Source organism: Nestor notabilis, unplaced genomic scaffold (genome assembly GCF_000696875.1).
Source record: "Nestor notabilis isolate BGI_N333 unplaced genomic scaffold, ASM69687v1 scaffold12960, whole genome shotgun sequence".
Lineage (NCBI taxonomy): Eukaryota > Metazoa > Chordata > Aves > Psittaciformes > Psittacidae > Nestor > Nestor notabilis.
The window spans coordinates 24,481-50,053 of record NW_009909767.1 but is presented as its reverse complement, the minus strand read 5'-3'; the positions used below and the strand labels follow the sequence as shown (position 1 = coordinate 50,053).

Genomic DNA, 25,573 nt, shown 5'->3' with positions numbered 1-25,573 from the left:
AATCTCACTCTATAAAGAGTTGGTGACAGAGTTAAAACCAGCTGCATCTGTCTCCAGAGTTAGATGCTGACTTGAAGGAAAATGATTTGTAGATTCTGCTAGCTGATCTGTCTGGTGCTACCCAGGCTACTGTAACCTCCAGGACAGTTTTACTCACAGACTGACAGGAAATGCAAAGTATTGATGGTTACATTTGAAGATAAATAGCTGTGTCTGTGGATGTCTATCAAGATTAAAAAAAAGCCCTCTGGATGTATGCCCAGAACTTCAGGACCTCCTTGCTTGAGACAGTTGAAGTCACAGTGTGCTCTAAATAGGGTTTATTTAAAATGGTGTGTGCTCTGGCCTTAGCTTTGGCCGAGTTGTTTGCTGCCCAGCATAGATTTTCCTTCTTCTATGTGCAAATCAACTTTTTTTTTCTTTGACATCAATCACTAGTATCAATCATCAGCAGTTACCGGGTATGATACATGTGGGCAGCACTTTTTGTTCTTCCCCCAGTCCTTGATTGATCTCTTTCCTCAGTTTTCTCTAACATTCCAGCAGTATATTTTCAGCTGCAATTTTTTTTTTTTATTGATGTACTGAGGTGGCTGACTTCTGTTCCACAGTCTTCTGTACAACAGGAGCGCTGGGGAGATAATAAATTTTAGTAAACAGCAGCATTGGTTGGGATCCAGGGGTTTTACCCAACAAATGTATTAGGAAATGTTATTCTCACTCTTGATAATATATAAAGTTGCTTTCTCTCACAAAATTACAACTACAGAAGGCAATGTAGGCTCATGAAGCAGAGCGCTACTTGTACTGTCCAGAAATAAAACATGCTTCATAGAAGTATCTAATCTTCCAATTCTGCCATCTGCAAAGGAGATGAGATGCTGGCTGGAAAACTATTTTGTCATTTTACATAGAATATGCTCAGATTTCTACTTTATTTAAATTCTGTGCAATTTAAGTAGTCTGTTACTGGCATCTTGATCCAACTCTTGCACTGTGATAGCCTGGAACTGCTCCAAATGACAACACTGATTATACAACTAAAAAGTGTGTCGCTGGGGGCTGTGCCCTGGTGGAGAATTGCTGTAGGAAATGCCGCTGTCGCCCTGCTGGTAGGCCCACTTGGTCAGGGGTGAATCCTGTCTAGCCTAGGGACCAGTTTATGACAGTACAGCTTTCCTTTTACAATGAGATCCTTTTCCTAGCCTGTTTGTTCAGCTTGGGTAATGCAAAGTAGCCTGATCACTACACTGAAATGTCTCCCTTGCTGTTAGTGTTGCATAAAAAATTAGTCTGTTCTGCTTTTGCTAATTCCTCTCATTCTTCTCAGCATTGCATTGAAAGATTGTTCTTGATGCACAAACAGGCATGTAATTATGAGTGTTCATACCCTTTTGTTCTGAATATCTAATCTATTTAAACTCTTTATTGGTGAGGTTTCTATTTGAAGCAGAGGTACATTAGGAGTTCAGTTGCTGGACTGCACAAAATGCTATCCAGATCTGATTTTTTTGTTTGTTTTTTAGCTGCTGTTTTGTTGTTTGTTTTGGGTTTTTTAAACACAGCGTTTTGAATAACATGCATGCAGTTTTCAAGAATAATTCTTATGTGAGTTTTCAGTACCTGAGTCGTTTAAACATTTATTTTTTTTTTATTGTCTGTATTACCTCTGCTGTGCTTTGCAATTACTTGTACTACAATGGTAATCTCAGTCATGGATTAAGATTTCACTGTTGAGGGATCTGTGCAAACGTATGTTGAGGGATCTGTGCAAACGTATGTTGAGGGATCTGTGCAAACATACTGAGGCTTCTGAGTAGTTTAACTCCTGTATTATTTGTTTGATCTTCAGGATCCTTACCATGGTACAATCGTGCTAGCAACTGTGAAAGGAGATGTACATGATATCGGCAAGAACATTGTGGGAGTTGTTCTGGGCTGCAACAACTTCAGGTAAGCAGACTGAAATTAAGCAGCTGGGAAGCCAACTGGCTACTTAATGTATTAGGCTAGCTGCAGCTGCACTGGTAACAGAAGTGAGCGTTTCTTGGGAATGCCCTCAGTTCTCCAAGTTGTGGTTGGGAACATAGATTGTACCAGGTATTACTAATGGAGAGGTGAGAGGGAGTTTAACTTCCTCCTTTAATACTCTGTTTTTCCTGATAAATTAGCACCTGAGGTGTATAGAGTTTATCATCAACTGAAACATAGATGAGAACATCAATTTTTGGTTTGTTTTATATTAGTTGAGTGTAATGTCTTGACCATACAACATCTGAAGAAACAGGGTACAAAACTACGGTAGGCAAGACTACGTGTGGGCTGTGTGGTGTGTTGGGGAAAAAGGAAGTCTTGTGAGATTCAAATCAACCTTTTAGTGTCTTTTTCAAGCTGTTTGCTAACTGTGAGGTTTTAAAAGCATTTTGGGGTATGTTTTGTTAAATAAGATGAGATTCTCTTCTAGTTCATGAGCTTCAAAAAACAGAACTTCAATATATGTCAGCTCTTTCAAGGCCTATGTACATGCAGGGAGGTTGGCAGCAGTGTTGGAATGAATGGTCACATTTCCATCAGAGCCCTTTGCCAAGTGTCTGTCAAGTGCTGTGCAAAGCTGAATCTGCTTTGGAACTCTGTCTTACTCTTTATTCCTTCAGTTTGCTTTTTTTTTTTCTTGTTTTTACTTGGGGCTGTAGTTTGCTCTAAAAAAAGCCAAAATGATCTCTTATTTTAAAACATAAAGGATTGAAGCCAGTAGCAGTGCTGTGTATATGCAGCATATTTTGTTTCATTATCTCCTGAAAAATCTGGCTGTTTTCAGGCTTTCTTGAACTTTGTTGATACTTACTGAACTAAAGCCATAGTGTTTTCTGTCAGCATAAGTATGAGCGAGGCTGAGTGAAGCTAGGAGGCTAGGGTGGCTTACTTGAAAGAAATAAACACCTTCGCAATTGCTAGGGTTAATAGGAATAAAAAGAGTCTCATTTCATAAAATGTATGCTTTAATAAGACAAAAAAACCCTTGATGTGAATTATCTTATGTTTCTGACATAATATGTGATGTCCACAAAACCTGATCCTGTTGTCTAAATAATTTCAGAAATGCTGCTGTTGTTGGTTAACCCTGACAGGCAGTTAAGCATCACATAGGCATTCACTCACTTCCATACAGCCAACTTCAGTGGGATGGGGAAAGAGGACAGGAAGAATAAAACCAAGAAAAAGTGATGGTGGAGATAAAAAATGTTTAATACATGAAGGAGAAGTGGAAGAAGAGAGAAAGAGAAAACAAAACAAGTGATGCAGAGGCTATCATGCCTTACCTCCTGTGGGTAGACCAATGCCCACCTGGTTCCTTAGCAAAAGATGGCTAACCCCTGCTAAACCTCTTCTTCTCCCCTTTTATTGCTGAGCATGACATCCTGTGCTGAGGAATATTTCTTTGGTTAGTTTGCATCATCTGTCTGGCTGTGTCTGCTCCAGCCTTTCTCAACCTTTTGTGCACCCCTGATCTATTCCCTGGGGGTTAGAATGAGAAACAGAGGCCTTGATGCGGGACAAATCTATAGGTAAAACATGAGTGTGTTATAAGCATTGTTTTGGTCACAGATCTAAAACACAGCATCATACCAGCTGCATGAAGAAAATTCACTCCATCTCAGCCACAGTTAGTACAATCACAAAGAAATTAGGGGGGGGTTTGTTCCTTTTTTTTTTTTTTTTTTTTTTTTAAAAAAAAGCCTCTTACCCTTGAATTTTCTTACCTACTGTATCATCTGGAACTCCGAGGTGTTGAAAATAGTGCCAGACTCAGAGGTATTTCTTATATTAAAATTCCCTACAGATGTCTTAAGAGAAACAAACAAAACCCCGAACATCTCTATTTTAACTTCCATTTTAGGCCAGTCATTTACAGTAAGAGCAATGTGTCTGCCCTTTAGCAGAAATATGACCTGTTTTTTTAAAGAATCTTGACATCTCACTTCTTTTCACAGAGTTATTGATTTAGGAGTCATGACTCCATGTGATAAGATACTGAGAGCCGCTGTTGAGAACAAAGCAGGTATAGAGACATTTCATTAGTACTCCTGAACTGTTTGATTTTTAAACCCACTCACAGTTTTTATATCGTTACTCATTGCATTCCTATATTGTCTATGATTTAATCAGACTATCTTCAGATGATCAGAACTGTTGCATTAAAAATAGTAATAATTATTTAGTATTTGGCACTTCTGTGAAACTTAGCCTGAGGAACTGAAAACCTGTATCAAAAGGAAAACTCCAAGAGAGATGTTTTAGTATTTGTTTGGATAAACAGAGAGTTGCAAAGATTAAATAACCTTGTGTTGGGCCTTAAACTGGCAAAAGAACTTGGCATTCAGCCTGCCAGATCAGTGAGTGTGAAATCAGGACCAAATTGTTCTAATAAGTAATGAACTTTCTGAAACAAGTTACAGTTGGTTTGAACCAGTCTAATGCATCTTGGAAAAGGTGAATTGTGTTGAATATTGGTAGTGAAGTTTAAAAGCATTTGCTTTTTCCAAGAGCAGAGCTTATAATTACTTTGTCTTTTTTCCCTTTTCAGTGCCTAACTTGCGAGGTTTGAAGCTTGCTAATCAGAAGTACTGTATATTTACTGCTGAAACTAGAGGTGTTCAGCAGCTGTTAAGACTCAGAAATCTTAAACCAGGGATTTGGAATCACTTTCCTTCTTGGAAAGCTTTCACTTTCTATTTAGGTCAGACCTCACTTCTAGGCTATCAACTACCCTGCTTTTTATCTCGCTGTTTTCTGTCCGACACATGAAACCATCACATGTATGAAAGAAACCTTTCTGTAATAATTCATGCGTTTTTCTAGAGTGTATTTGCTAATCCTTTTGTGTATGTTTGTTTGTAAATTTGCAATAGATATAATTGGCCTGTCTGGTCTCATCACCCCTTCTTTGGATGAAATGATTTTTGTCGCCAAGGAAATGGAGAGATTGGCAATAAAGATTCCTTTGCTGATTGGAGGAGCAACTACTTCTAAGTAAGATACTTCAGTTGGGAAGATGGGGAATCTGTATGAAAATAGTGTTGACCACGTGAAAAGGAAGTTTATATATTTCTCCCCTTCCCTCATTTTCCCCCAATGTACATACCAGGATGTATTTGTTTAAGAGTGAATGTTATTTCTTCTATCAGAAGTCCTAGAATATAGAGGTAAAATGTAATTGAAACACAACAACTAATAGACACGTGAAACATTTCATATTTGCAAGTATTCTGTATTTTGCCCGTGTATGTTTTATGTGGAAGTACTGTATTTCCTTCTAAAAGTTCACGCACATACATGTTTGAGTACAGTTCTGTTCCTCTAAGGGGTTGGATGATCTGTTTTGATTCACCAAAGCGTTCTGAGAATGCAGAGTTTGAGACTAGAAATGGTCATGCTGACATCAGGGAACTATTATCTTTAAGAAAATTAACGTGTTTTCCTGGATCACTGTTCAGTGCCATGCTGACTGGGCTGGGCCTCAGTCCTGTTGAGGGGGTAAATTCTATCTGCTTGCCTTGAAGTAGTTACCATGTTGCTTTTGATAGTCTGAGCTTTTCTGTTGAGATCTTGTTCTTTCAGATCTGTTCAGATGAAATAATACAGCTGCTGTGATGTCCTGAAGACCAGTGTTGACAGCTCACTGACACCTAGCATTAGCATTATCACAAATGTGTTTTGGGCACGTGTAACAGCCTTGGGTCATAATTTGCTAACTGGTTTATGCACAGTATGCTTGAGTAGGTGATGGCTCAGAAGGCTGCAGAGGTCCATAACTAGAAGCTGTTAGCACTGTTGCTTTCTTTAGCAGATCTGCACATGCTGTAGCAGAATGATTGTATTCTGTATTTTCGGCCTTAGCAAATTGTCCCATAATTTGACAGACAGTGAAGAGTACAATCACTACCTATCTTTACTGGTCCTGTGTTATAATACAAGGTTAACTGGATCTTATTTTCCCTTTTCTGTATGAGTCACTTTTCCTATGGCTTTGATACTTTAAGAAAGAAGAGAGAGAGAAGGGGGGGGCTTTATTTTAAGTGGAGGTCTTAAGAGAGCCCTTTCTTCAGACCTTTTTAGAGTTTATTCACAGTGTGTTAGTGGCCTACTAATTCATGTTAGATAACCAGCATCAAACAAACTTGTAGAATTCATTCGCATGAATGAATGAGATGACTGTAGCCCTCAGCAAGGCAGCCCCAGTTTTATTCTTGAGTATGGAAATTACTGAAGAATATAGGTACAATTTTGTATGCATAAGTAATAATTTTATTTGTGTGAACTGTATATAAATGTATACTTATGCATATGCCTAGACACATACAGTTCTGTAAGATATATGTCAAATAAAGGTATTTTTTAGGGAAGACTGGATTGGCAAGATATATCTAATTTTACTTCCGCAGTCTCAAGCTTAACCTTCTGTGTGGTTGTGTACATGTCAGAGGTTGATAATGAACCATCTGCACTTTTTCTCTGTAATAAGTAGACATTGTTACTTGGAATAAGGAGACCATAAGTACTTGGAAGGGTGGAAAGTGAGGTTAGTTTGGAAGAGGGGAGGCTGGATTTTGTCTACAGAATCTACATGATAGAGTTTCTTCATAACTTAAAATAATGATGATGTTTGCATTCTTACTATACAGCTTTACTAAATTCAGATGGTGAAAAATAATGGTGACAGTTTTGTTGTGGTAATGTTTATTTTTTTAAAAATAACAAAATATTAGTATGTACAAGTAGATACAGTGCCATTGTAGAACCTGTTTGTTTCCTTCTTACGTTCCTGTCAAAATAGAAGGTACAATATCTTCTTCTAAAAAATAGAGCTGCTAATACTTAAAGTGCATTGCCTAGAAGCGAAGAAAGAAGATCCTGGACAGTTGGTTACAAAGTTAGCTGTGTTGCACAGTCCTCAGTAACCTCCATGTCCAAGTGCTTGAAATACTTGACAGAACCTGAAGAAAAAGGAGATCTTTGCTGTGGAAGATTGCTTCCTGGGCTCTGATTTGTATTAATGTAAAAACCGGTGTTTGACCTTAGCATTCAAGAAAGCAAACTGAACTTTGGCTTGTGTGGTCTTTGTTCCTGCACTTGCTTGCAGTTTGCCAGGACTTTGAGCAATGTGGGTAGTCAGCTGCAGTTCACATGATAGCTTAGGCCTCAGTTTAGGACTCCAAACTATAATTTGATAAGCAAAGTTCTATAATATACAAGTGATTCTTTATGCTGAAATATTTCAGTGAGGACTGGAATATGAGTAAATGCTAAATAATTGGCTAAATTGGGAGTTTATGTGAATGGCTTGACTGACCAAGCAGGTGCAAGTTTGCATTATTTATCTGACCACTGGCCAAATAAATTCCTTCTTCAGGTGAGTAGAGGGCTTAGGCCTTGAGTTTTGAAGTAGAGCATTGTAGAAATGGAGTAATCATCACTGAAATACGTTAATGCTAATCCAGAGACACAGAAGCTAGCATGTGGGAGGGAGAAATGTAAGATGAGCAAAAAAGATCTAAAAATAAAAAATAAAAATTAGTTCTTGGTAGGCTTAGTTTGGAACAATCATCACTGAAATTTTGAGACTCAAACTATTGAGTTGCTGATTTTCAGTCAGCTGATAAGACAGTGAGGGAATGTGAGTTAGCACATTATTTATAAAGCATTCTGATACTCTTTGAAGAGAAGTATTTATATACCTGTTATTAAAATCTGTGTTTAATCATTCATGCATAACTGTCCTGGTTTCAGCACGCATCACCTCCTCCTCTGGTGACATTGCAAAATCCTTGCCCTCTGGCCAGCCCTTGATGACTTCTAGGATTCCTGGGTGACTGGGATTTGCTATTTGAGCTCATTGTGCGATCAGAGTAAGCACTACTTAGCAACAACTAAAACGTCGGTGTGTTATCAGTATTGTTCTCAGACTAAAGCCAAAACACAGCACTGTACCAGCTAGTAGGAAGGAGAAAAAAACCCAAACTGTTACAGCTGAATCCAGGACAGTAGCAGATGGATGAATTGCTTTCTTCTATTAAAGTTCTGGATTTATTTTGCTGGGATTGTCTGCTTTTTTTGTTTTATTTTGGGGTTTTTTGTTTGTTGTGACATGCTCACTCTTTCTCTTTCTCATTGGAGAACACACACAGCTGTTAAAATTGCTCCACGATATAGTGCACCTGTAATTCATGTCCTGGATGCATCCAAGAGTGTTGTGGTTGTAAGTCCTAAATTATAGCTTTTCTTCTGTGCAAAAATGTATGTCCTGTTTTTCTGTTGTGCTTAACTCTAAGATTTAATGTTACGGCAGAAAATTGAAGGGGGCACGACAAGAGACCAGTTTCTAAATTACTTGGTTCAGTTACATTTTGCTGCCACATGGTTACCTCACATGGCTTTTGTCAATTATTGTCACTGAATACCTTTGTTTAAATGCCCATTTCTCTAGCAAGCGTGGCATGATTCACTTTGAGTCCTTGATTATAGTTTTGAGATGTTTTATAGTGAAGAGCAGTGGGGTTAGATGTGAACTGCTGTTCTTTCTATTTTTTCTATATATTCTGAAGTTAATAGTACGGCAACATTAGTACTATGAAACACGTGGCTGGAGTTTTCTGGGATAGATGCTCTCTCTATCAGACAAATGGGTAGTCTTAGGTAGCAAGTACCTGCTGGAAAGACGTAGGCCAAGCTGTGTGTTGCTTCTACGACTATCCAGTCTCTAAAGTCTTGGAGTATTCTCCTCTCAGGTGTTTCCAGAGCCAGACTTGGCTCTGATAATATTAGCTGAGTGTAGGGCAGTGCTCTCAGTAATAGTCAAATTCTTAAATACATTTCGAATCTGGTTTGCAGATTAGTGATAAGGCTTAGTTTAGTGTTGTGAAGTGTAGTTGGAAGTGAGTCTGAAAGACAGATGGCTTAGCCTTAAGTTCCTACTTTGTTCTTACTATAATATGTTGCAGTATGTACTCAGTGCTTTTTCAGTGCTCCCAGCTCTTAGATGAAAGTGTAAAGGATGATTTCTTTGAAGAAATACTAGAGGAATATGAAGAAATCAGACAAGAACACTATGAGTCTCTCAAGGTACAAGTGTAATTGATTTAGCTTTTCTTCTGTGAATTGCTTGGCACTTGCCTCATTACTAACTCTCAGTTTCAGCTCCTTACCAAAACTTTCAGGTATATTTTGTTGAAATTTGAAACATGCAGAAGAATTGATGGAAAATTTCCGGAAGTGCTTATGGAATCAACTTTTCTAAGCTATAAGGGAAAATTCTACCTGAGCCTAACACGTACTTGATGATCCTCAATGGGCAATCAGTGGTATCTAGGACGTGTCCTTGAAGCTGGCAGTCGTCTCAACTTAACTAACCTACAGGAGACAAATGTATTCTTGGAGCAGTAGCTGGAAACAGGGAGCTACACTGGGATAATTAAAATGGCACTGGTTGCTTTTGCTGATACCAAGCCACACTCAATTGGGTATTTTACAACACTGTGCTTTCCTAATGTGTTCATATTGTTTAGATGAAGGATCTAAGAAGTCTCAAAAGTAGAGAGCTGAGGCTGCCATTTTAGGAAAGTGAGGAGAAGAAAGCAGTGAAATACAGAGATGGCCTGTGCAGATTAACAATAGGAAACAAAAAACATATGACTTTTCTGAGGCCAACTTTGTGAATAAACACAGAAGCAAGATGAAAGTCATCTGGCTTTTACCTGGTCTCTTTTCTAAAAGAAATGAAGCTCGAGGCCTCTTACTGAGGATGATTGGCTTGACCAAGTTTAAGACTATCTTTGCACAGGGAGCCAGTCCGTTAAGCTGAGATCAGTGAGTGCAGCACTCTCCTCTAAGCAGAAGTCAGCTGTGAATTCATGGGCCTTACTGAAGTTGTTACCAATCTCCTGTGCCTTTTTAAAGAGCCAGTGGTTTGCCCGGAGGCATGCTACAGTCAGTGGTGGTGGTGTCACTGCAAGCCTAAGCTTTTCACAGACAGTAGAATATCTTGCTGTACCTGTATTTTCATGTATTTTGAAATAATAAAGGAACTTTTTGTGTAGTTCAGGGGAACTAGAAATCTTGTAGGCCAATTTCATTAGAAGTCTACAGGAAAAAATAATGCTGTGGTTGTGGTGTAATGTTGTGAACTGGGCATTGTTGGAACTGATATTGGCTGTTGTCAGCTTTGTCCGAGGACTGTTTTGAGTAAAACTCTACCACTAAGTCAACAGTTGCTCTTGATCTGTCTGAAAGATGGCTGGCTTTGTGAAACTAACCTTTATGTCCATACAGGAAAGAAGATACTTGTCTTTAGAACAAGCAAGAAGAAAGGGTTTCCATAATGACTGGTTATCAGGCCATAAACCAGGTCAGTTTAAATGTTGTTTGTTACTGCTGTGCCTTAGATTAGGCTTGATTAAGCTTCAGGATATAGTAGTGTTACAACTCGAGTAAATTCATGTCTGTCTGAGCAGAGATTTTTTTTTTTTTTTGCATAAATTTCAACATCCTGTTTCTGCTTTTTATTTTTCACAGTATATTTAAAAAATAAATTAATAGTTAACAAAAAATTGGAAAAAAATTCCTTAAACACCATAGAATCAAAGGTAAATCTAATGTCTGCTTTGCAAAATAATGTTGGATTGGCTTTTTCTATTGCCAAGCTTACTATACCATATTTAGGGAACACGCATAGGCATTTCTATCAATTCATCCTTACTATTTACTACCCTTCCTCCATCAGTTTCTATATCAGTTTGTTTTGATTTTTTTTTTTTTAAATTAGAGACTAGAAGTATAAAGAGCATTCCACAAGAAGTTGCATCCTGCAGTGACATTAGCACTTTGTTGCATTCTGTCATTTCGTTTACAAGACTCAACAAGATGCTAATTTTCATCTTAAAGGCTGTGTTATAAAGTATCGAATAGCTCCGACAAAACAAGTGCAGAGCTTGTGGCTACATCGTAACAGTGATCCATTTTGCTCTTTCCTTTGTGTGCATGCATCAGAACAAGTGTGTGGTGGTTGCAAAAGTTCTTATAAATTACATATTAATTTACAGAACTATTCTGAGTACCATGGCACGTAATACGTCTGCGTACAGAAAGCAGGATTTGTAAATATGAAAGGTGTATGCCATGGAATATGTTTGGTATTGATAAGCTGTGTAGCTTTTTTGCTCTTCTGTTTTGGCCAATGAAATAAGTTCAGGAGTCCAACACCTAATAAGTGTTGATCTATATGAAAGAACAAAAGGCCTTAAATTTTCTATTTCAACTTTATATGCCTTTTACGCTTTAAATCCTATTGTAACCGTAGAGTAAGGCAGGACTTGGGAACGATATGACAGTGAGAATTCTAAGCCAGTTACTTTGAAAGAGGTCGTTTGCAGTGGTGGAGGCTGGTGAGCATCAGTTATGCTGCCCATATAAGAGCAATATTAAATTATTTCCATCATGTCAGATTGTCACTTTTGATTCCTACAGTTAAACCAAAATTCATTGGCACAAAAGTCTTTGAAGATTATGACCTGAAGAGGCTGGTAGAATACATTGACTGGAAGCCTTTCTTTGATGTCTGGCAACTTAGGGGAAAGTATCCCAACCGCGGTTTCCCTAAAGTCTTTAATGATAAAACTGTAGGTGAGTATTGAAATTGTGTTTGCTTCATGTAAATAATCCTAACAGACCTGTCATGCTGCATTAGGATTCTGAATGTTTTGAAATACATAGGAATAGGGAAAATACGTGGAAAGCTAGTGTCGCTGAAATAATTTGTTGAAAGCAACACTTGGTGAACCCTAAGCGTTGGCATGTGAGGCAGAAAAATAAATGGAGAAAAATGCTCAACCATCTTATTTAGAATTCACCCACAAAACCACAGGGAGGTATTCTAATGAAATAGCAACAAAGCATTTGATATATCTGTGCCCCTGTTGTGGGTGAGGATGGCAAGAGGGCTCTGTCTCCTTTTGCAAATATTCAGCTGGCCTTGAAATAAATCATAGAAATGCAAGGGTGATGCTGAAATCAGTGTTGTGGGTCTGCTGCACTGTGGTAATGTAGGTGCATGCGCATGTGCTCTGTTGTGCATTTTATTCTGCATCCTCTGCCTCTGCTAGAACGGTGCTGGCTGAAACAATTTTTTCCCAAGATAACATGTTGCTACAGCTGTATAGACATAATCACACTGCGCTATCTCTGTCTGCTGAAGCTGACAGATTGTTGCAGTCATCAGAGAATTATGTGGAAAATGAACCAATCATCTTCAGCAATTCTTAAAGCCATTTTCCTAGTTGTGAAAACATGCCTTTTCTAAAGGTATCTTTTTTTTTTCCTTTTTTTTTTTTTTTCTTTGATAGGTGAAGAGGCAAAGAGAGTTTATAATGATGCTCAAAATCTACTGGAAAAGTTGATTAATCAAAAGAGATTACAAGCCAGAGGTGTGGTTGGGTTCTGGCCAGCTCAAAGTGTCCAAGATGATATCCATTTATATGCTGCAGAAGAGGCAGTGGGATCTTCGGAACCAATAGCAAAATTTTATGGCTTGAGGCAACAGGTACTGTGACAAAATATTAAATAAATAAAGCAATTTCCTCTGCCAATCCTCCTGAATTGCAAGACTGTAACAGAAATGCTCTATTAAAATCTCTGCAGAAAATGGTTGTTGTGATCTGTCTGCAGATGCTGTCTTGCCATTTCTTTCAGTAATAACAAGATCTTGTTAGTGATGACCCATGTATTTGTATTGTAGTAACTGTAATATTTGGAACTGTAGTAGTTGTACAAAATGCTTTATAGATTGGACATCTTCAGATACGATGTGCATTTTCTGGCTTCATTTTAATATTTAAGGTGTCCTAAAGCACTATGCTTTATAAATTCATCACATGGACCCTGTGTACTAAATTAGAATCTAATGAACCTCAATTTTGTAATATCCCTGGATTCTGCCTTAGATGAGAAATTCTTCTTGAATGTGTAAAGGTTAAAAACACAATTAAAATACCTGGAAAATAAAGCTTAGTGGAGAGAAGTGTTTTTGATAGTCTTAATTTTTATGTGAAATCCCCCATATGAAGAGGCAATTTGGAATTGCTTAGCTGGCTGTTAATTCTGATTGAGAGTTGTTATTGTCAGAATTCATGCTTGAGTCATACTTACCTAGATTTGCATTTATTTTGATAAATTGAACATTTTGAAGGTACTCTGCCTCTCATTCTTCCCTAACTTCTGACTTGGCTTCTTCATAGTTCACATATTCAGAGCCATCAAACATGGCAGAAACAAATGTAACAACTACCTAAATATCTGGAGTACAGTATTCTGTAGGGACAGTGCTGTGCAAATGCTGGAGAGCAGTACTAAGAAACACATGACTTCAAGTTTATCTGTTCCAGGGAACTGGAATGGGTTATCTGTTGTATGGAGAAGGATCTAGTGTATCTTGACAATCCATGGCAGATGTTTATATAAATTCTTCTCATAAGCATCCAGGCAGGGCTGTTCCAGGGCCTTACCACATAGTTAAACGTTTTGATATCCCACGTAAATCAAGTTTACTACAGGTTCTTTTCCTGGCCTTTTCCCAGGGTTCTCTCAAGGAGAGATCTGATTTACTGTTGTTCTTGTAACAATCTTTACTATTGTAATACTGTTACTTTCATTAGACTTTTTATATTTCAAATTTATTCAGGCTTTTCTCAAAGATTAAGTTCATGAAACTTGTGCTATCGTGGGTACTGTTCTTCTGGACTCCACATATTTTAGCCGCATCTCTTTCAATTTGGTGTATGTAGTAAATCACCAGAGGCTTCCGCAGAGCAAAGCTGAAGAGAATAATTGCCTCCTGTTTCACATATTAAATGTTCCTTTCAGTACACAGTTCTCTCCTTGACACTAACACTATTAAGGATGTGATGTAAGTGTAAAAGTTGGAGATATTTTCCTTAACTGTACTCCTTACAAAAGAACCTTAAAACTATCATAGATCTCACCTGTGGAAAAAAGCTATTTATTTCTTCGGTTTTATGGTACATAGATTCATTTTGTTTGCATTTGCATGTGGCTGGTGTAAACTTACATCCTGGGGCACTCTTTGGTCTGGATTACTGAGCACATGGTTTGAGCATAAGAGATTAGGAGTGTTTATAAACTTTCACAGACATTCTAAAATGAGAGTTGCTGAAGAATTCTGCAGTTTGCAGTTTGAGATGTGAATTACCAACCATCAGTTTTGCTAACAAATGTGGAATCTGTGAGTGCTAAAGATGGAAAATCCCTCCTCTTTCCCAGCAGTTAGCACAAGTGTCCCATATTTTGTAATAATTTGTCTGCAGAATAAGCTGTTAAATCTTATCAGCTGTGAATATAAGCAAAATATCTCTGTGTGTTCAGCACAGCAGCCCTCCTCTGACATTTTATTCTTCAGTGAACCAAATGCCCTTAGAGTAAGTGAGATGTTTTTCTTCTAATTCGTGTGCAAGAAAGCCATCATGGCTCAAAGCCTAGTTAGGTGTTTGTCAGAAATATCTTAAGCCCTTAGTCTTCAAAATACTGGTCTTTAGATTAAAAATGCACTAGTACTTTTAAAATGTTCTCATTTATTGAGTTGGTTTTGTTACTTTAGGCTGAAAAGGATTCTGCCTGCACAGATCCATATTACTGCCTCTCTGACTTCATAGCACCACTGGATTCTGGCATTTGTGACTACTTAGGCCTGTTTGCTGTGGCCTGCTTTGGTGTAGATGAGTTATGCAGTGAATTCAGGAAACAGGATGATGAATACAACATCATAATGGTAAAGGCTCTTGGTGATCGGTTGGCAGAGGTATGAGGTTTTATTATGTGTTTCTTGGCAAATTTTCTAACTGTGTGCTAGATTTGCTGACAGTTTGGTGTTCCAAGTTCTAACATAAACTTAAACTGTTGCCTGTGATGTATGCTCTGCATTAAATCTGAAAGTGAACTGGTTCTGCTGAAATTGTCTCAGGAGGAGAGTCCTGTTCCGAGCCAGAGGGACTCTGCTGTCCGTATCTTCCAGCTGCAAAAGCATCTTTGAGCTCTTTAGGAGGGTTTTGATGATGAATACAATTTAGTCAATTTTAAAACAAGATTGTTTAAAAACTACCTTTAAATCTTGTTTTACCTACATGAGAATGTGTTTGGACCCAAGTGTGACCCACTGATTATGTTCTTGAATTACAGACATGCCTTTTGCTTTTAATGGTGACCATGCAGGTGGTCTTTTGACTTAACTTGTCCTAGGCTTAGACAGCCATGCTCCTAAAGCCCTAACTGGAGTGGTTTAGAAAGTGATGTCCCTTTCCTCCTACCACTTTATCCCCTTCTGCCTGCCCCCATGCTTACATCTAAATAACTGTGTTAAAACTTACATCAGCTTTGGTGCAGTGCAAATGGGGCTAGCTCTAGTTGTGTAGTTCAAGCTATAAGAGTTACAGAAATTATTATCATTAGATGCCATCTGAAGTTATTTACTGAAGCGGAGATTTCTCCTGAGGGACAACCATTGCTGACAAAATAGTGTGAGCTGTAAAAGCAGTTAAGAGACACTGTTACCTACTTTCAGCTAGAGGAAAGGTCCTCTGCTAAAAAGAGCAGGGGCATGTACTTTTCCTCTGGTGCTAGCATGAATGCACGAATGATGTGGTCTTCCATAGCTAGATCTGGACAAGATACCTAGGCAGACAGGACCTAATGACTTCAGTACTATAAAGATGCATTGCTACCACAGGCTAATGAACTCCATCTTTTCTGGTTACTTGTCCAGGTATTTACCTCTTCGAGTATGTAGGATTTTAAAGCAGGACAATCAAAAAAACACTATCGCCTGACAAGAGAAAAAAAATAAATACTTGAATAAACAGAATATGTATTGTATGTGAATTTTAATGCTATCAAATTTCTCACCTATAATAAGAGTTCCCCTTAAAAATTAAAATAGGAATGGCGAGAAAGTCTCTGTCGTTGTTTGTCTTCACGAAATAGCTATTGCATCCCTCTGCACAAATTAAAATAAAAAAACCCCTTTGCATTCCATTCCAAGGCATTTGCCGAGGAGCTCCATGAAAGGGTGCGAAGGGAATTCTGGGCTTACTGTAGTACTGAGCAGCTGGATCTCTCTGACCTACGCAGAATTAAATATGTGGGAATTCGCCCTGCCCCTGGATATCCAAGCCAGCCTGACCATACAGAAAAACTCACCATGTGGAAACTTGCAAATATTGAGGAAACAACAGGTACCTCTGCCTGCCTTACTAAGATTCTTAAACTGTTTTTATGCAAATGAAAGATTGAAATGCCAACAAACAGTGAATTGGGTAGTGCAGACGTACATAAGCACCCAAAGTGAGGTGGTTCTGGGAGTTGCTGTCTTCCCCTTTTCACTGCTGTTTATATTTTGCCTTATTCAAGGAGAATTTGCAAAATAGTGCCAGTGCTTTTGGTGAAGGAGTTATGTCCCTAATTACCAGATTGCATGCAAACAGGGTTCTGCTGCACAGATAAAATATCTAGCATCCTTATGGTTGCAGGAACACTTCCCAGATACAAGCAGGGAAAAAAGCCAATTCAGCAGTGTATTTTCTGGTCCACAGAAACCTTGAGATGGTAACCCTTAAAAAAGGAATGTATTCCAGTTGTTTTCTTTTCATATTTTACATTTCAAATATTTGACTACTACTTCCACAATTCCAAAATACCTTCTTGTGTTTCAAAGCCTGTAGTTACCCATTTCATTTACCAAAATGTCTTAAGATACTGTACAGTTACTCTGTAAAAATACTGTAATGAAAATCTGCAATATATTTAAAGCTGTATCTTGAAAATGGTTTTGGTTTTAGGTCATCTGAAAGCTGCTTGGCTTCTGAGCAGCTTGCAGCTGCCCAACAAAAAAGACTCTGAATTTATGCTTCTTATCAATTCAGAGAATAAGAAAATTCTCATTCTCTTTTCCAGGAATTGGTTTGACTGAATCACTAGCAATGATGCCTGCTTCTGCAGTTTCTGGCCTCTACTTTTCCAATCCCAAATCCAAATACTTTGCTGTTGGCAAGATATGTAAAGATCAGGTAACTTGCACTGTCCATTTTGGTAGAATTACAGCATTCAAAAACACCCTTATGAGCAGATGTCCCAAAAAATTGTGTAAATGGTAAAAGCTGGAGTTTCCAAATCTCATCATGTTTTGTGGTTCCTTTGCAGGTTGAAGATTATGCACTGAGAAAAAATTTGTCTGTGACAGAGGTGGAGAAATGGCTGGGACCCATTTTGGGATATGATACTGAATAACTGTGACACTTGTGGGCGAACATTTGCCTTTGATGGTCTTTTTGTCAGAAGGAGCAAGAAATACATTCCCACTGGAAACAGATTTCTTCCATCCATCCCAGTAGCTTGTCTGATTATTTTTAATTTTTGATCAAGGAACTTAATATTTCAAATGTGCCCTGTGCTCTTGCCTTGGGACCATGAACGCATTGCAGAGCTCTTAGGCATAGCAATAGGCTTTTATTTATTTTTATTTCTTGCACAAATACTCCACCTGAGCAGCTATATGTAGGGCGAGATGTGGAAACTGCAAAACTCTCCTGTCCTCAGGCAGGCTTTGAAAGCAGGAGCAAGAATTTCTATCCCATATAGATATATGGATGTACATAGAGCAGAATTTGACTTCTGATATATTAATGTCTTTTGGCAAGTCCATGTGCAGAAATATGATACGATTTTTGTGTAAAGTCTGTGTGAAGGTTTTATACTGAGTGATGAGAACAACTGAGTAACAGATCTCCTTTTTGAAAATCTGTCTGCTCCATGTTTGGGTCTTGTGATTGGGAACGTAGGTGGTGGTTCTCTCTGAATAATATGAGACTTTAAATTACTTCGTGGTTGTGATTGTAGTTAGAACTGTCACAATAATGCTGGAGCAACACCAGAGATGCTGTATTATGATAGAATGTGGAATGGAACTGAGCCCATGGAGTTGTCCATCTCGTGCTTCCTCTTCCTTCCACAAGCCACAATCTGTTTCTACTCTGTGTAAAGGGTAATGGCACTTCCTACCTTACAGTTACGTTGTGAAGCTTAATTCGTATTTAAACAGTCTTTTGTGCGTGAAAAATATCAGAGAAGCTTAATTGTTACTACAGACAGACAGAAAGCTTGGAGCTGACTTCAGTATTACAAACTAAGCTTCTGGGTACCTGGATTTTAGAAGTAAATAGTAGCAATACTGCAATAAATAACAGCTAGTACTGGAGGCTTATTCTTCATCTTTACCTCTGAGCAAGCTAATTGTTTGTAGCTTTTAATAATCTCTGAAAAGTGCCTCATATTATTTAAATGCAAATTTAGTAAAATACTATGACAAAACCCCCTCATTTTTCTGGTCTCTAATTGTAAAGAAAAGAGCAATATTATAAAGAGAATGTTCTTTTAAATAGTTTATCTGTGATCTATTAATAGCTGTATAATTTTTGTAATGTCTTCATCTGATTTATGCTAAAAGAATCATCTTGTATCAATAGATTAATAAAGGTTAAGCTGTCAATGGTGTTATCCTATTAGAATCCTTTAAATGGCAACAATAAAATGTGTGCAATAGTCTGAACAGATAATGTCAAAATTAATCTGCACATTGTACCTTGAATCTGAAATGATAAAGGCTGCTTTGGGGCTTTTAAGGTAGTTGAGAAAGTGTGTTCTTAACTGAGTGTTTTAGAATATCTCATCCTTTAATGACATACAAAAATAATTTCTAAGTGGATGTCTCCCACCCTCCCACCTCCCATCCATGTCAAGGGACTTGAGACATGTCCTTGTTCATCAACTGATTCTCATTGTTGGAATGGTTCCTCAGAAGAATGCTCTTTTCAATGCCAAAAATAAAGTAAAAAGGCTTAATACAAAGGAAAATTTGTTCCTGAAATATGTAGCCTGTAAAAATTGAAATCCTCTTTGCTTTCTTTTTGGTACTTGCACTTTGGCAAATCAATTCAGTGCTTGGAATATCTCCTCTCCACCACTCTTCCACATTCCTGTACTTGGAAGCAGGGTGCCTCATTAGTCTTGAAAACTTGATTGTATGAATGAGGTCAAAGCTTGGCTTGTACAGCTTGGTTGGTTTGTTGGTTTATTTTCCTGAAATCAGGAGCACGTAGTTCAGTGAGTATGGCTTTAGCAGAACCAGACTGACAAAGCAGTAGGTGCGCCTGTGCCTAACAGTGGTGCAGTTACCTTGAGTACAAGCAAAGGGTTTCAAATGGTGTGCAACTACTAAAGTAATTAGTGTGTCCTTTCACACACCGCATCATACACTGAGAAGGATCTTTGTCTTTGTTTGTCATGGTGGGAATCTGTTTGGAATAATTACTCATCGGGTTTATGCCAGTGTTTTTACCAAGGGCAATTTCTTTAGAAGTTTATTACTTTCAATAGTCACTTGACACTCTGGGTAAGACAAATCTTAGTTCATCTTCAGAAAAAAGGTAAATTGTGAAGGAAAGTTCATAGTTCTATCAGGTAATACTGTTACTTCCATGGAATGATACTGAAAAGCCATGGTAAGAATATACCTCTGTGGGTAATGAAATGGAGTGGATACTGCCCAGGAAAGACTGACAGTTTTACAATGCATGAAAGATTTTTTTGCAGTGCATTTATTGCCAAGTACTACTAACGAAAGTACAGGATGTCAGAGATGATTAAAAATTAAGAATGCTTTGTAAGCAATTCTGGGTCAATTCTTGTGAATAATTTACTGATTGATACTGTTGATTCCCCTCTCCTCCCCCCTGCCCAAGCCAGGCCAGCAGCCCAGAGATTAAGTTTTGAGGCACATACTTTAACTGATGGGTGTCAGGAGGGAATGCTATTCCTGAACCTGCCCCTGCATTATGAAGTTTGTTTCAGTGCTGCTGTTACTCCTGCAAAGGTTCTAATGCAGTTTATTTTGGGGTGAGGGTGCTACCATAGGTCAGGTAAAAAAAAAAAAAACAACCCCATCCTGACATTTGTTTGTTGTGTGAGCATTTGAGCATTATTTTTTTTTTTAAGAATCTTTTGCTTTCTTATTCAAGATGAACTTCAGTACACCCTTTCAGGTGATTTCTGCTCCTTAAAATACAGGTGGTGTCTAGTATCTAAGGGAAATACAGACATTTGAGGGTCTTGCTTTTTTGAAAGGGGCAAGTTTACCTAGTAACTGAGATGGGCTTTCATAGAATGCCTTTAAATCTTTGGCTGATTTACCTGAACATGACATGAAAAAGTGAATCTAGCCTGTTAAAAGAGTTTGAAGAGCAAAAAAATAACTAACTTCATGAATTAGTTCAGGAGGGTGATTCCATACAGGAACAGCAGCATGTTGTTCTCAGTCACAGGAGAAATAATTCATGTGCCCTCAATTATCACAGCCCTGTTATGGCAAAGCCTGTGAAGCCCCTCTACAAAGTCTCATCGTTTAATTGTCTGGCTTCTGTAGGTGCCAGTTTTCAAGTTAAGATACGCTGCAAATAGAACAGAAGCAGGTGTATCCTGCGTTCACACATCGTTTGTGTGGTGTCCAGCTAAAGGCAGAGCCGATAAGCCAGTGCAGCAGCCTCCCTGTTTGTTTGTTCTATTAATACCACTGGGGTTGACTACCCTGAGCTACCCTCGAGCCAGGACAGCACAGGTGAGCTGGTGGTTACCCCTCTGGCCTGCAGCTGCAGTGACAACTGCAAAGTGGAAGGCCTTGGTTTCTGCTCCGCGGCTGTAGTAGTGGTGTGGCCTGTGCCTGAAGCTCCTGAGCAGGCTAACAGAGAGTGTTCTCTTGCCAGAGTGGTCACTGCTAGTCCTTCCTTATAGATGGAGCATGAAATAAGTGAACAAAGTGGGGAAAGTCTGGGTGACCTCATCTTCATTCTTAGGTCACGTCTTTTCTGCCCCCATCTCCCTCTCAAATCAGTCTCCTTTTCTTCAGGAGAAGACCACGAGATGTGTTAAACAATTCCCTATGTCTTAACTGCATGTTCAGTTACGTGGTGGTTTTCATCTAGATGGCAAAACCAAAATATGTGTTAATTGTATACTTCATCAGTGTACTGTTTTAAGTCCACAATTAATAATAAGCTAATAATAATAAACCTAACGTCATTTTCAACTGAAGTCTGGTATAAATTGTTAAGGTGAAGTAGGGAATTTGTCTGTGCCTTCCTACTATAACAAATGCTTTTAAAATACTTCATAGTTGATGACTTAATTATTTTACGATGAAAAATTTATCTTGAGTACAAACTCAGGTTCCAAGCTATTAATCACTTGATTTAAGAGGCTTAAGCACTGCTGTCTAGAAATAGCCAATAAAACCATTTAGTTAAGAGACTGGAAAGTTTGCTGCACTACTTGCAGAAATTTCTGTGCATGCAGGATTACCTACATGTAACAAAAGAAGCCAGAGTGGTGTGGGATTCACAGGGGGTAACTTCATTCTTTAGAGAGCAGCTGGAAGATTTATGAAGTAGAGTTACGGCAAGCATAGGTCTCAAAAAGACAGATGTTCTTAATGTCAGCATTACATTGAAAGGAAACATAGGCTGAAGCCTCTACCTTGGGCCACGTTATCAGAGTATAAGAAACGTAATTGAGAACGACTTTCAAGGAGCTTTCCTTAATCTAATGCATGCTTGGGATTAAAGACTTAAATTTGTGTGTTTATGAGTGAGAGAAGGAGAAAGAATTCATTAGATCATGAACGTGTTGTAGGGTTAAGTAACAAGCTGCTTTGAAAAGCACTTCTTGGGTGTTGACGGTATCATTACCTAGATGCAAGGTTTCTACAGATTTTTATGTTGGCAATGGTGTACCCCAAGTCTGGCAGAATACTGTGATACTTGAAAATTAAACATCCTCCTTTTTCCAGTACTTTCAGAGATGTTAAAACTCTGTGTCAGCTCTGTACGTGCACATAGATGTTAGTGCAATTTCGACCCAAGAATGGCTTCAGTCTAGTAGATAAAATAGCACTGGGTGTGTACCTGTAATGGTTGGGGGTCTTTTTTCCTCACTCAAGGTGTTCATTAAAGATCAATTATTTTTTTGTATGTAGCACCAGCTACTAAGAAGGAGAAAAATGACTGCTACAGCTGAACCCAGGACAGTGGGAGTGCAACTTCCATCGGATGTTTTGTTCTTACTTTATGCTTTCATGTACTTGGTCTGCGCTCTTTTCCCCTCTCCAGCTCCACAGTACAGGTATGGAGATGTAACTCAGAGTTCTCCAGTGGGCTGTGAGTGCTGCAGGTTGCATTGTTTGTTTAATTGAAAACCTACATATTATTTTTATTTTGAATTTAAGCAAGGTTCTTGCCAAATGGCCCCTTCCCAAGAAGCAAACAACTTTACCCCTTTTAATCTGGCTGTCAGTTCGAAATAGAGGTTGAGGTTCCGCAGTGGAGCGCAAAGGTGAGGTCTGAAAAAGTGTCAGTTCTCTGGCGTTGGTGGACTTGTTTTGTTCCCATTATGACCCTTCCTGTAGGTGGGGCAGGAGTGGTACAGGAAGTAGAAGATAACAAGCTGCACTGCATGGCCTAAAAGGCTGATTTAGCAAACTGTTCTGTAGAGGTAAATTGGTACTATGCGTGCTCCAGTGCCTGCGTTTTCAGCTGCTGTCTCAGTCTTCTCAGCTGCTTTAGTTCAGGAAATTGCTACTTGTGAGATCTTGTTTGTGCTTTGCTAAATACTGTAGAAGGTCCCCATTGCTTAATCAGTATATATATCAATATATATACAGAATATCAATATAACAAATGACTTTGCACTAACTATCTGCTGTTATATTTTTGGCTTCTGTAAACCTTTCTGTAACCAAATAGATGTCTTTCTGCAGAATACAATTACATAGGAGACAAATGACTTTGCACTAACTATCTGCTGTTACATTTTTGGCTTCTGTGAACCTTTCTGTAACCAAATAGATGGCTTTCTGCAGAATACAATTACATAGCAAAAACATGCAGTATTTCTCTAAGGCTGATAAGATGAGATTTTCTTATCAACACCTGCTCTGACGAGTTTACTGAAGGGGTGGCAGACTAATCTCATTAGTTAAGAAGTTTGCTGCTTACGAAAACATGACCATGTTTATGCATTTAATTTAGGAAATAAATGTAAGCTTTTTTTTTTTAACTTTTGCTTTCTTCCAAGTATTGTTCTTTGCATCTCAGGGCACTTAATGGACTAAAAACTGATTCATAGTTCTAATACTATCTATACATGTACTGTGTGAAGCATTAAAGCAAGAGATTCAAAACTTAGTCTGATTTAAAAGTGTACGAGGTACTTAACTGAATGTCATCTTGTCTCTTCAGATAAACATTAGGGGAAGATGCTTTAAGACAGGAATCAGCAGGCAGCTAAGGCTAAGAGAAGATTTTATGCTTTCAGATGTCAGATCAGCAGCTTTTCATGGTGTTTTAGGCATCATACTGCATGCTCTCCCTCCTCCTTTTGTGTCAGTTTCTCCCACAAGTGAACCCCGCTGCTGCATCCTAATTCCTAGTAATTCCATGAGAAGTGTTTATCAGAGGGTTTGTTGAATATTTTGATGTGCATTTCCAGGATTAATTTTACAAAAGAATTTAAAGCACCACACTTGAAGACGAACATTTCAAATTCTTGAACTGCAGAATACTTGGTTTTCATCAGAAAGTCTCCAGGTACTAATGCATTTTTTTACCACTCAGCGAACTGAATCCAATAGCTTTCATTTCCTCACAGCTCCAAGCATGTTGGAGGAGGGAGTAAATTATGTTACTCCTTTATTCTCAGTTCTTGATTAGTGTATCTGTCTGCTGTCAGATTCATTGTTTGTGAGCTGAAGTGAGTTAGGACACCTCTTAGCAGGTGTGCTAGTGTCTGATCCAGCTGCTATTAAAGTCTGTGAAAATTACTACTTACTGAAAACACAACTTTGATCAGTCCTAACGCAATAATCCGGAAAGAAAATTCAGTGTTCATGCCCTGTCAAAACCGCTTGAGTCTAAGAGGATGTGCTGTTAAACCTCCTTCGGTGCCTCGGCTTCACTGAAGGAGAGGGCTGGGACTAAGACAGTAATTTTACCCTCATTCTGGAGCTGTTCCCTGACAGACAGTGATAGCCTGTCAAGCTGGAAAGCGATGCTAACTTTCCAGCTGTGGGTCCATCTCAGGGATGTTTGAGGGAGACCCAGCAGCATGGCCATTGAATATGGTTCACAGCTTGAATGCAGGAAGGGGTAAAGGTGTCTTGATTCAGCAGATGAGGATTGGTAAATACTCCAAAAACATATTCATGGTTTCAAGCCTCTTTTGATTTTAAAGCAAATACTGTTTAATGAGATTTTGAGCTTTATAGTTCTTGACAGTCATGTAAATATATATTGTACAAACTTTCTAGTGACCGCTGGAGCTTCATTTGGCTAATTTTAAAGAAGAGCTGCCTTTTAGTTCCATTTCCTCCTTAAATATATGTTTCATTGTATGCGATTCTACAAATATCAGCGAAATCGCAGCACTGCCACATTTTTCATGCTGTTTGTGCACACGAAGTGCTGAGCAGTGGCAAGGCAGCTGCTGCAGTGTGGCTGCTGCTAATCAATCCAAACAAATTGGAGAACTGTATTACAGTTTCTCTCCAGAAATGTCAGCATGAAGTATACAAAACCCTTTCACTTCTGCAGCTCCATTGAGGGCTGTAACAACATGAAATTCTTGATGTTATATAAAAGATCGTGATCTCCTGATCCTTCCTTTATTATAAGTAAACTGATAGGGTTTTTTTCATTTTCTCATCATACTTACGTGGGCTGTACACTTCTTTGGAACTGGCAGGTTCATTCACCATTTTTGCTGATGCTGCTTCCAATTCTTGCCACTGGAGTTTTTTACTGAGCTTCCAGACTGTTACAGTTCTCCTTCACTTGCACTGTTTGTCCAGTAGCTTGGAAGTCAGACTTACTGTTTTGATGTCTTCTGTTAGAAGTGCCACCAGCTGTGAAGAGGCCATGCTTTGCACTCAGTTTTGGTGGTGGTGAGACTCTTCTAATTCCATCTCGCCAGAGAGATGGTATCCTGCCCTCCCCTGGCTGGGGTGCTGGAAGACAAAGGAGACCAAGTGCATGTGTGAAGGATGTAAAAGGATATGAATGTTTATCTCTATTTGGTTGCATTACAGGGCTCTCTTTTTCCAGAAGGAGTTTCAGTATTAGCTTTGTCCACAGTGAATTCACTAATTACTAAAAATGCTTGGCCTTTTTTTTTGTTTGTTTTTTCTTACCCCTTTCCCAGGTAAGAATTACTTTATTTACTACACTGCTAATTACAGGATTGGAGGAAATGGAATACGAAACTGCTGCTAAATTTAAATGTAGCTCTTTGCATTAATACATCTGAAAAGCCAGAACAGTTAGCTTAAGAAAAACATGTGTGGTTTTGGCTTTGTCTCTGAAAAATGTTGTTCATGGGATGGTAGTGGTTGTAGCAGCGTGGCTGTTTCCTCTGAAGC

At 38.6% G+C, this 25,573-nt stretch overlaps 1 protein-coding gene across 1 annotated transcript; it reads left to right on the top strand.

Moving 5' to 3' along the window:
* Positions 1-1,852: 1,852 nt before the first annotated feature.
* Positions 1,853-17,392, top strand: LOC104411973 (methionine synthase-like; the record flags this gene model as incomplete). The annotated part of the gene is made up of 12 exons (XM_010022580.1): positions 1,853-1,953; positions 3,993-4,060; positions 4,911-5,031; positions 8,176-8,257; positions 9,022-9,120; positions 10,327-10,402; positions 11,521-11,676; positions 12,396-12,592; positions 14,663-14,863; positions 16,100-16,292; positions 17,011-17,123; positions 17,257-17,392. Coding segments are annotated over 12 exons (1,494 nt in total), but the record flags the coding sequence as incomplete, so codon positions are not given.
* Positions 17,393-25,573: the final 8,181 nt, after the last annotated feature.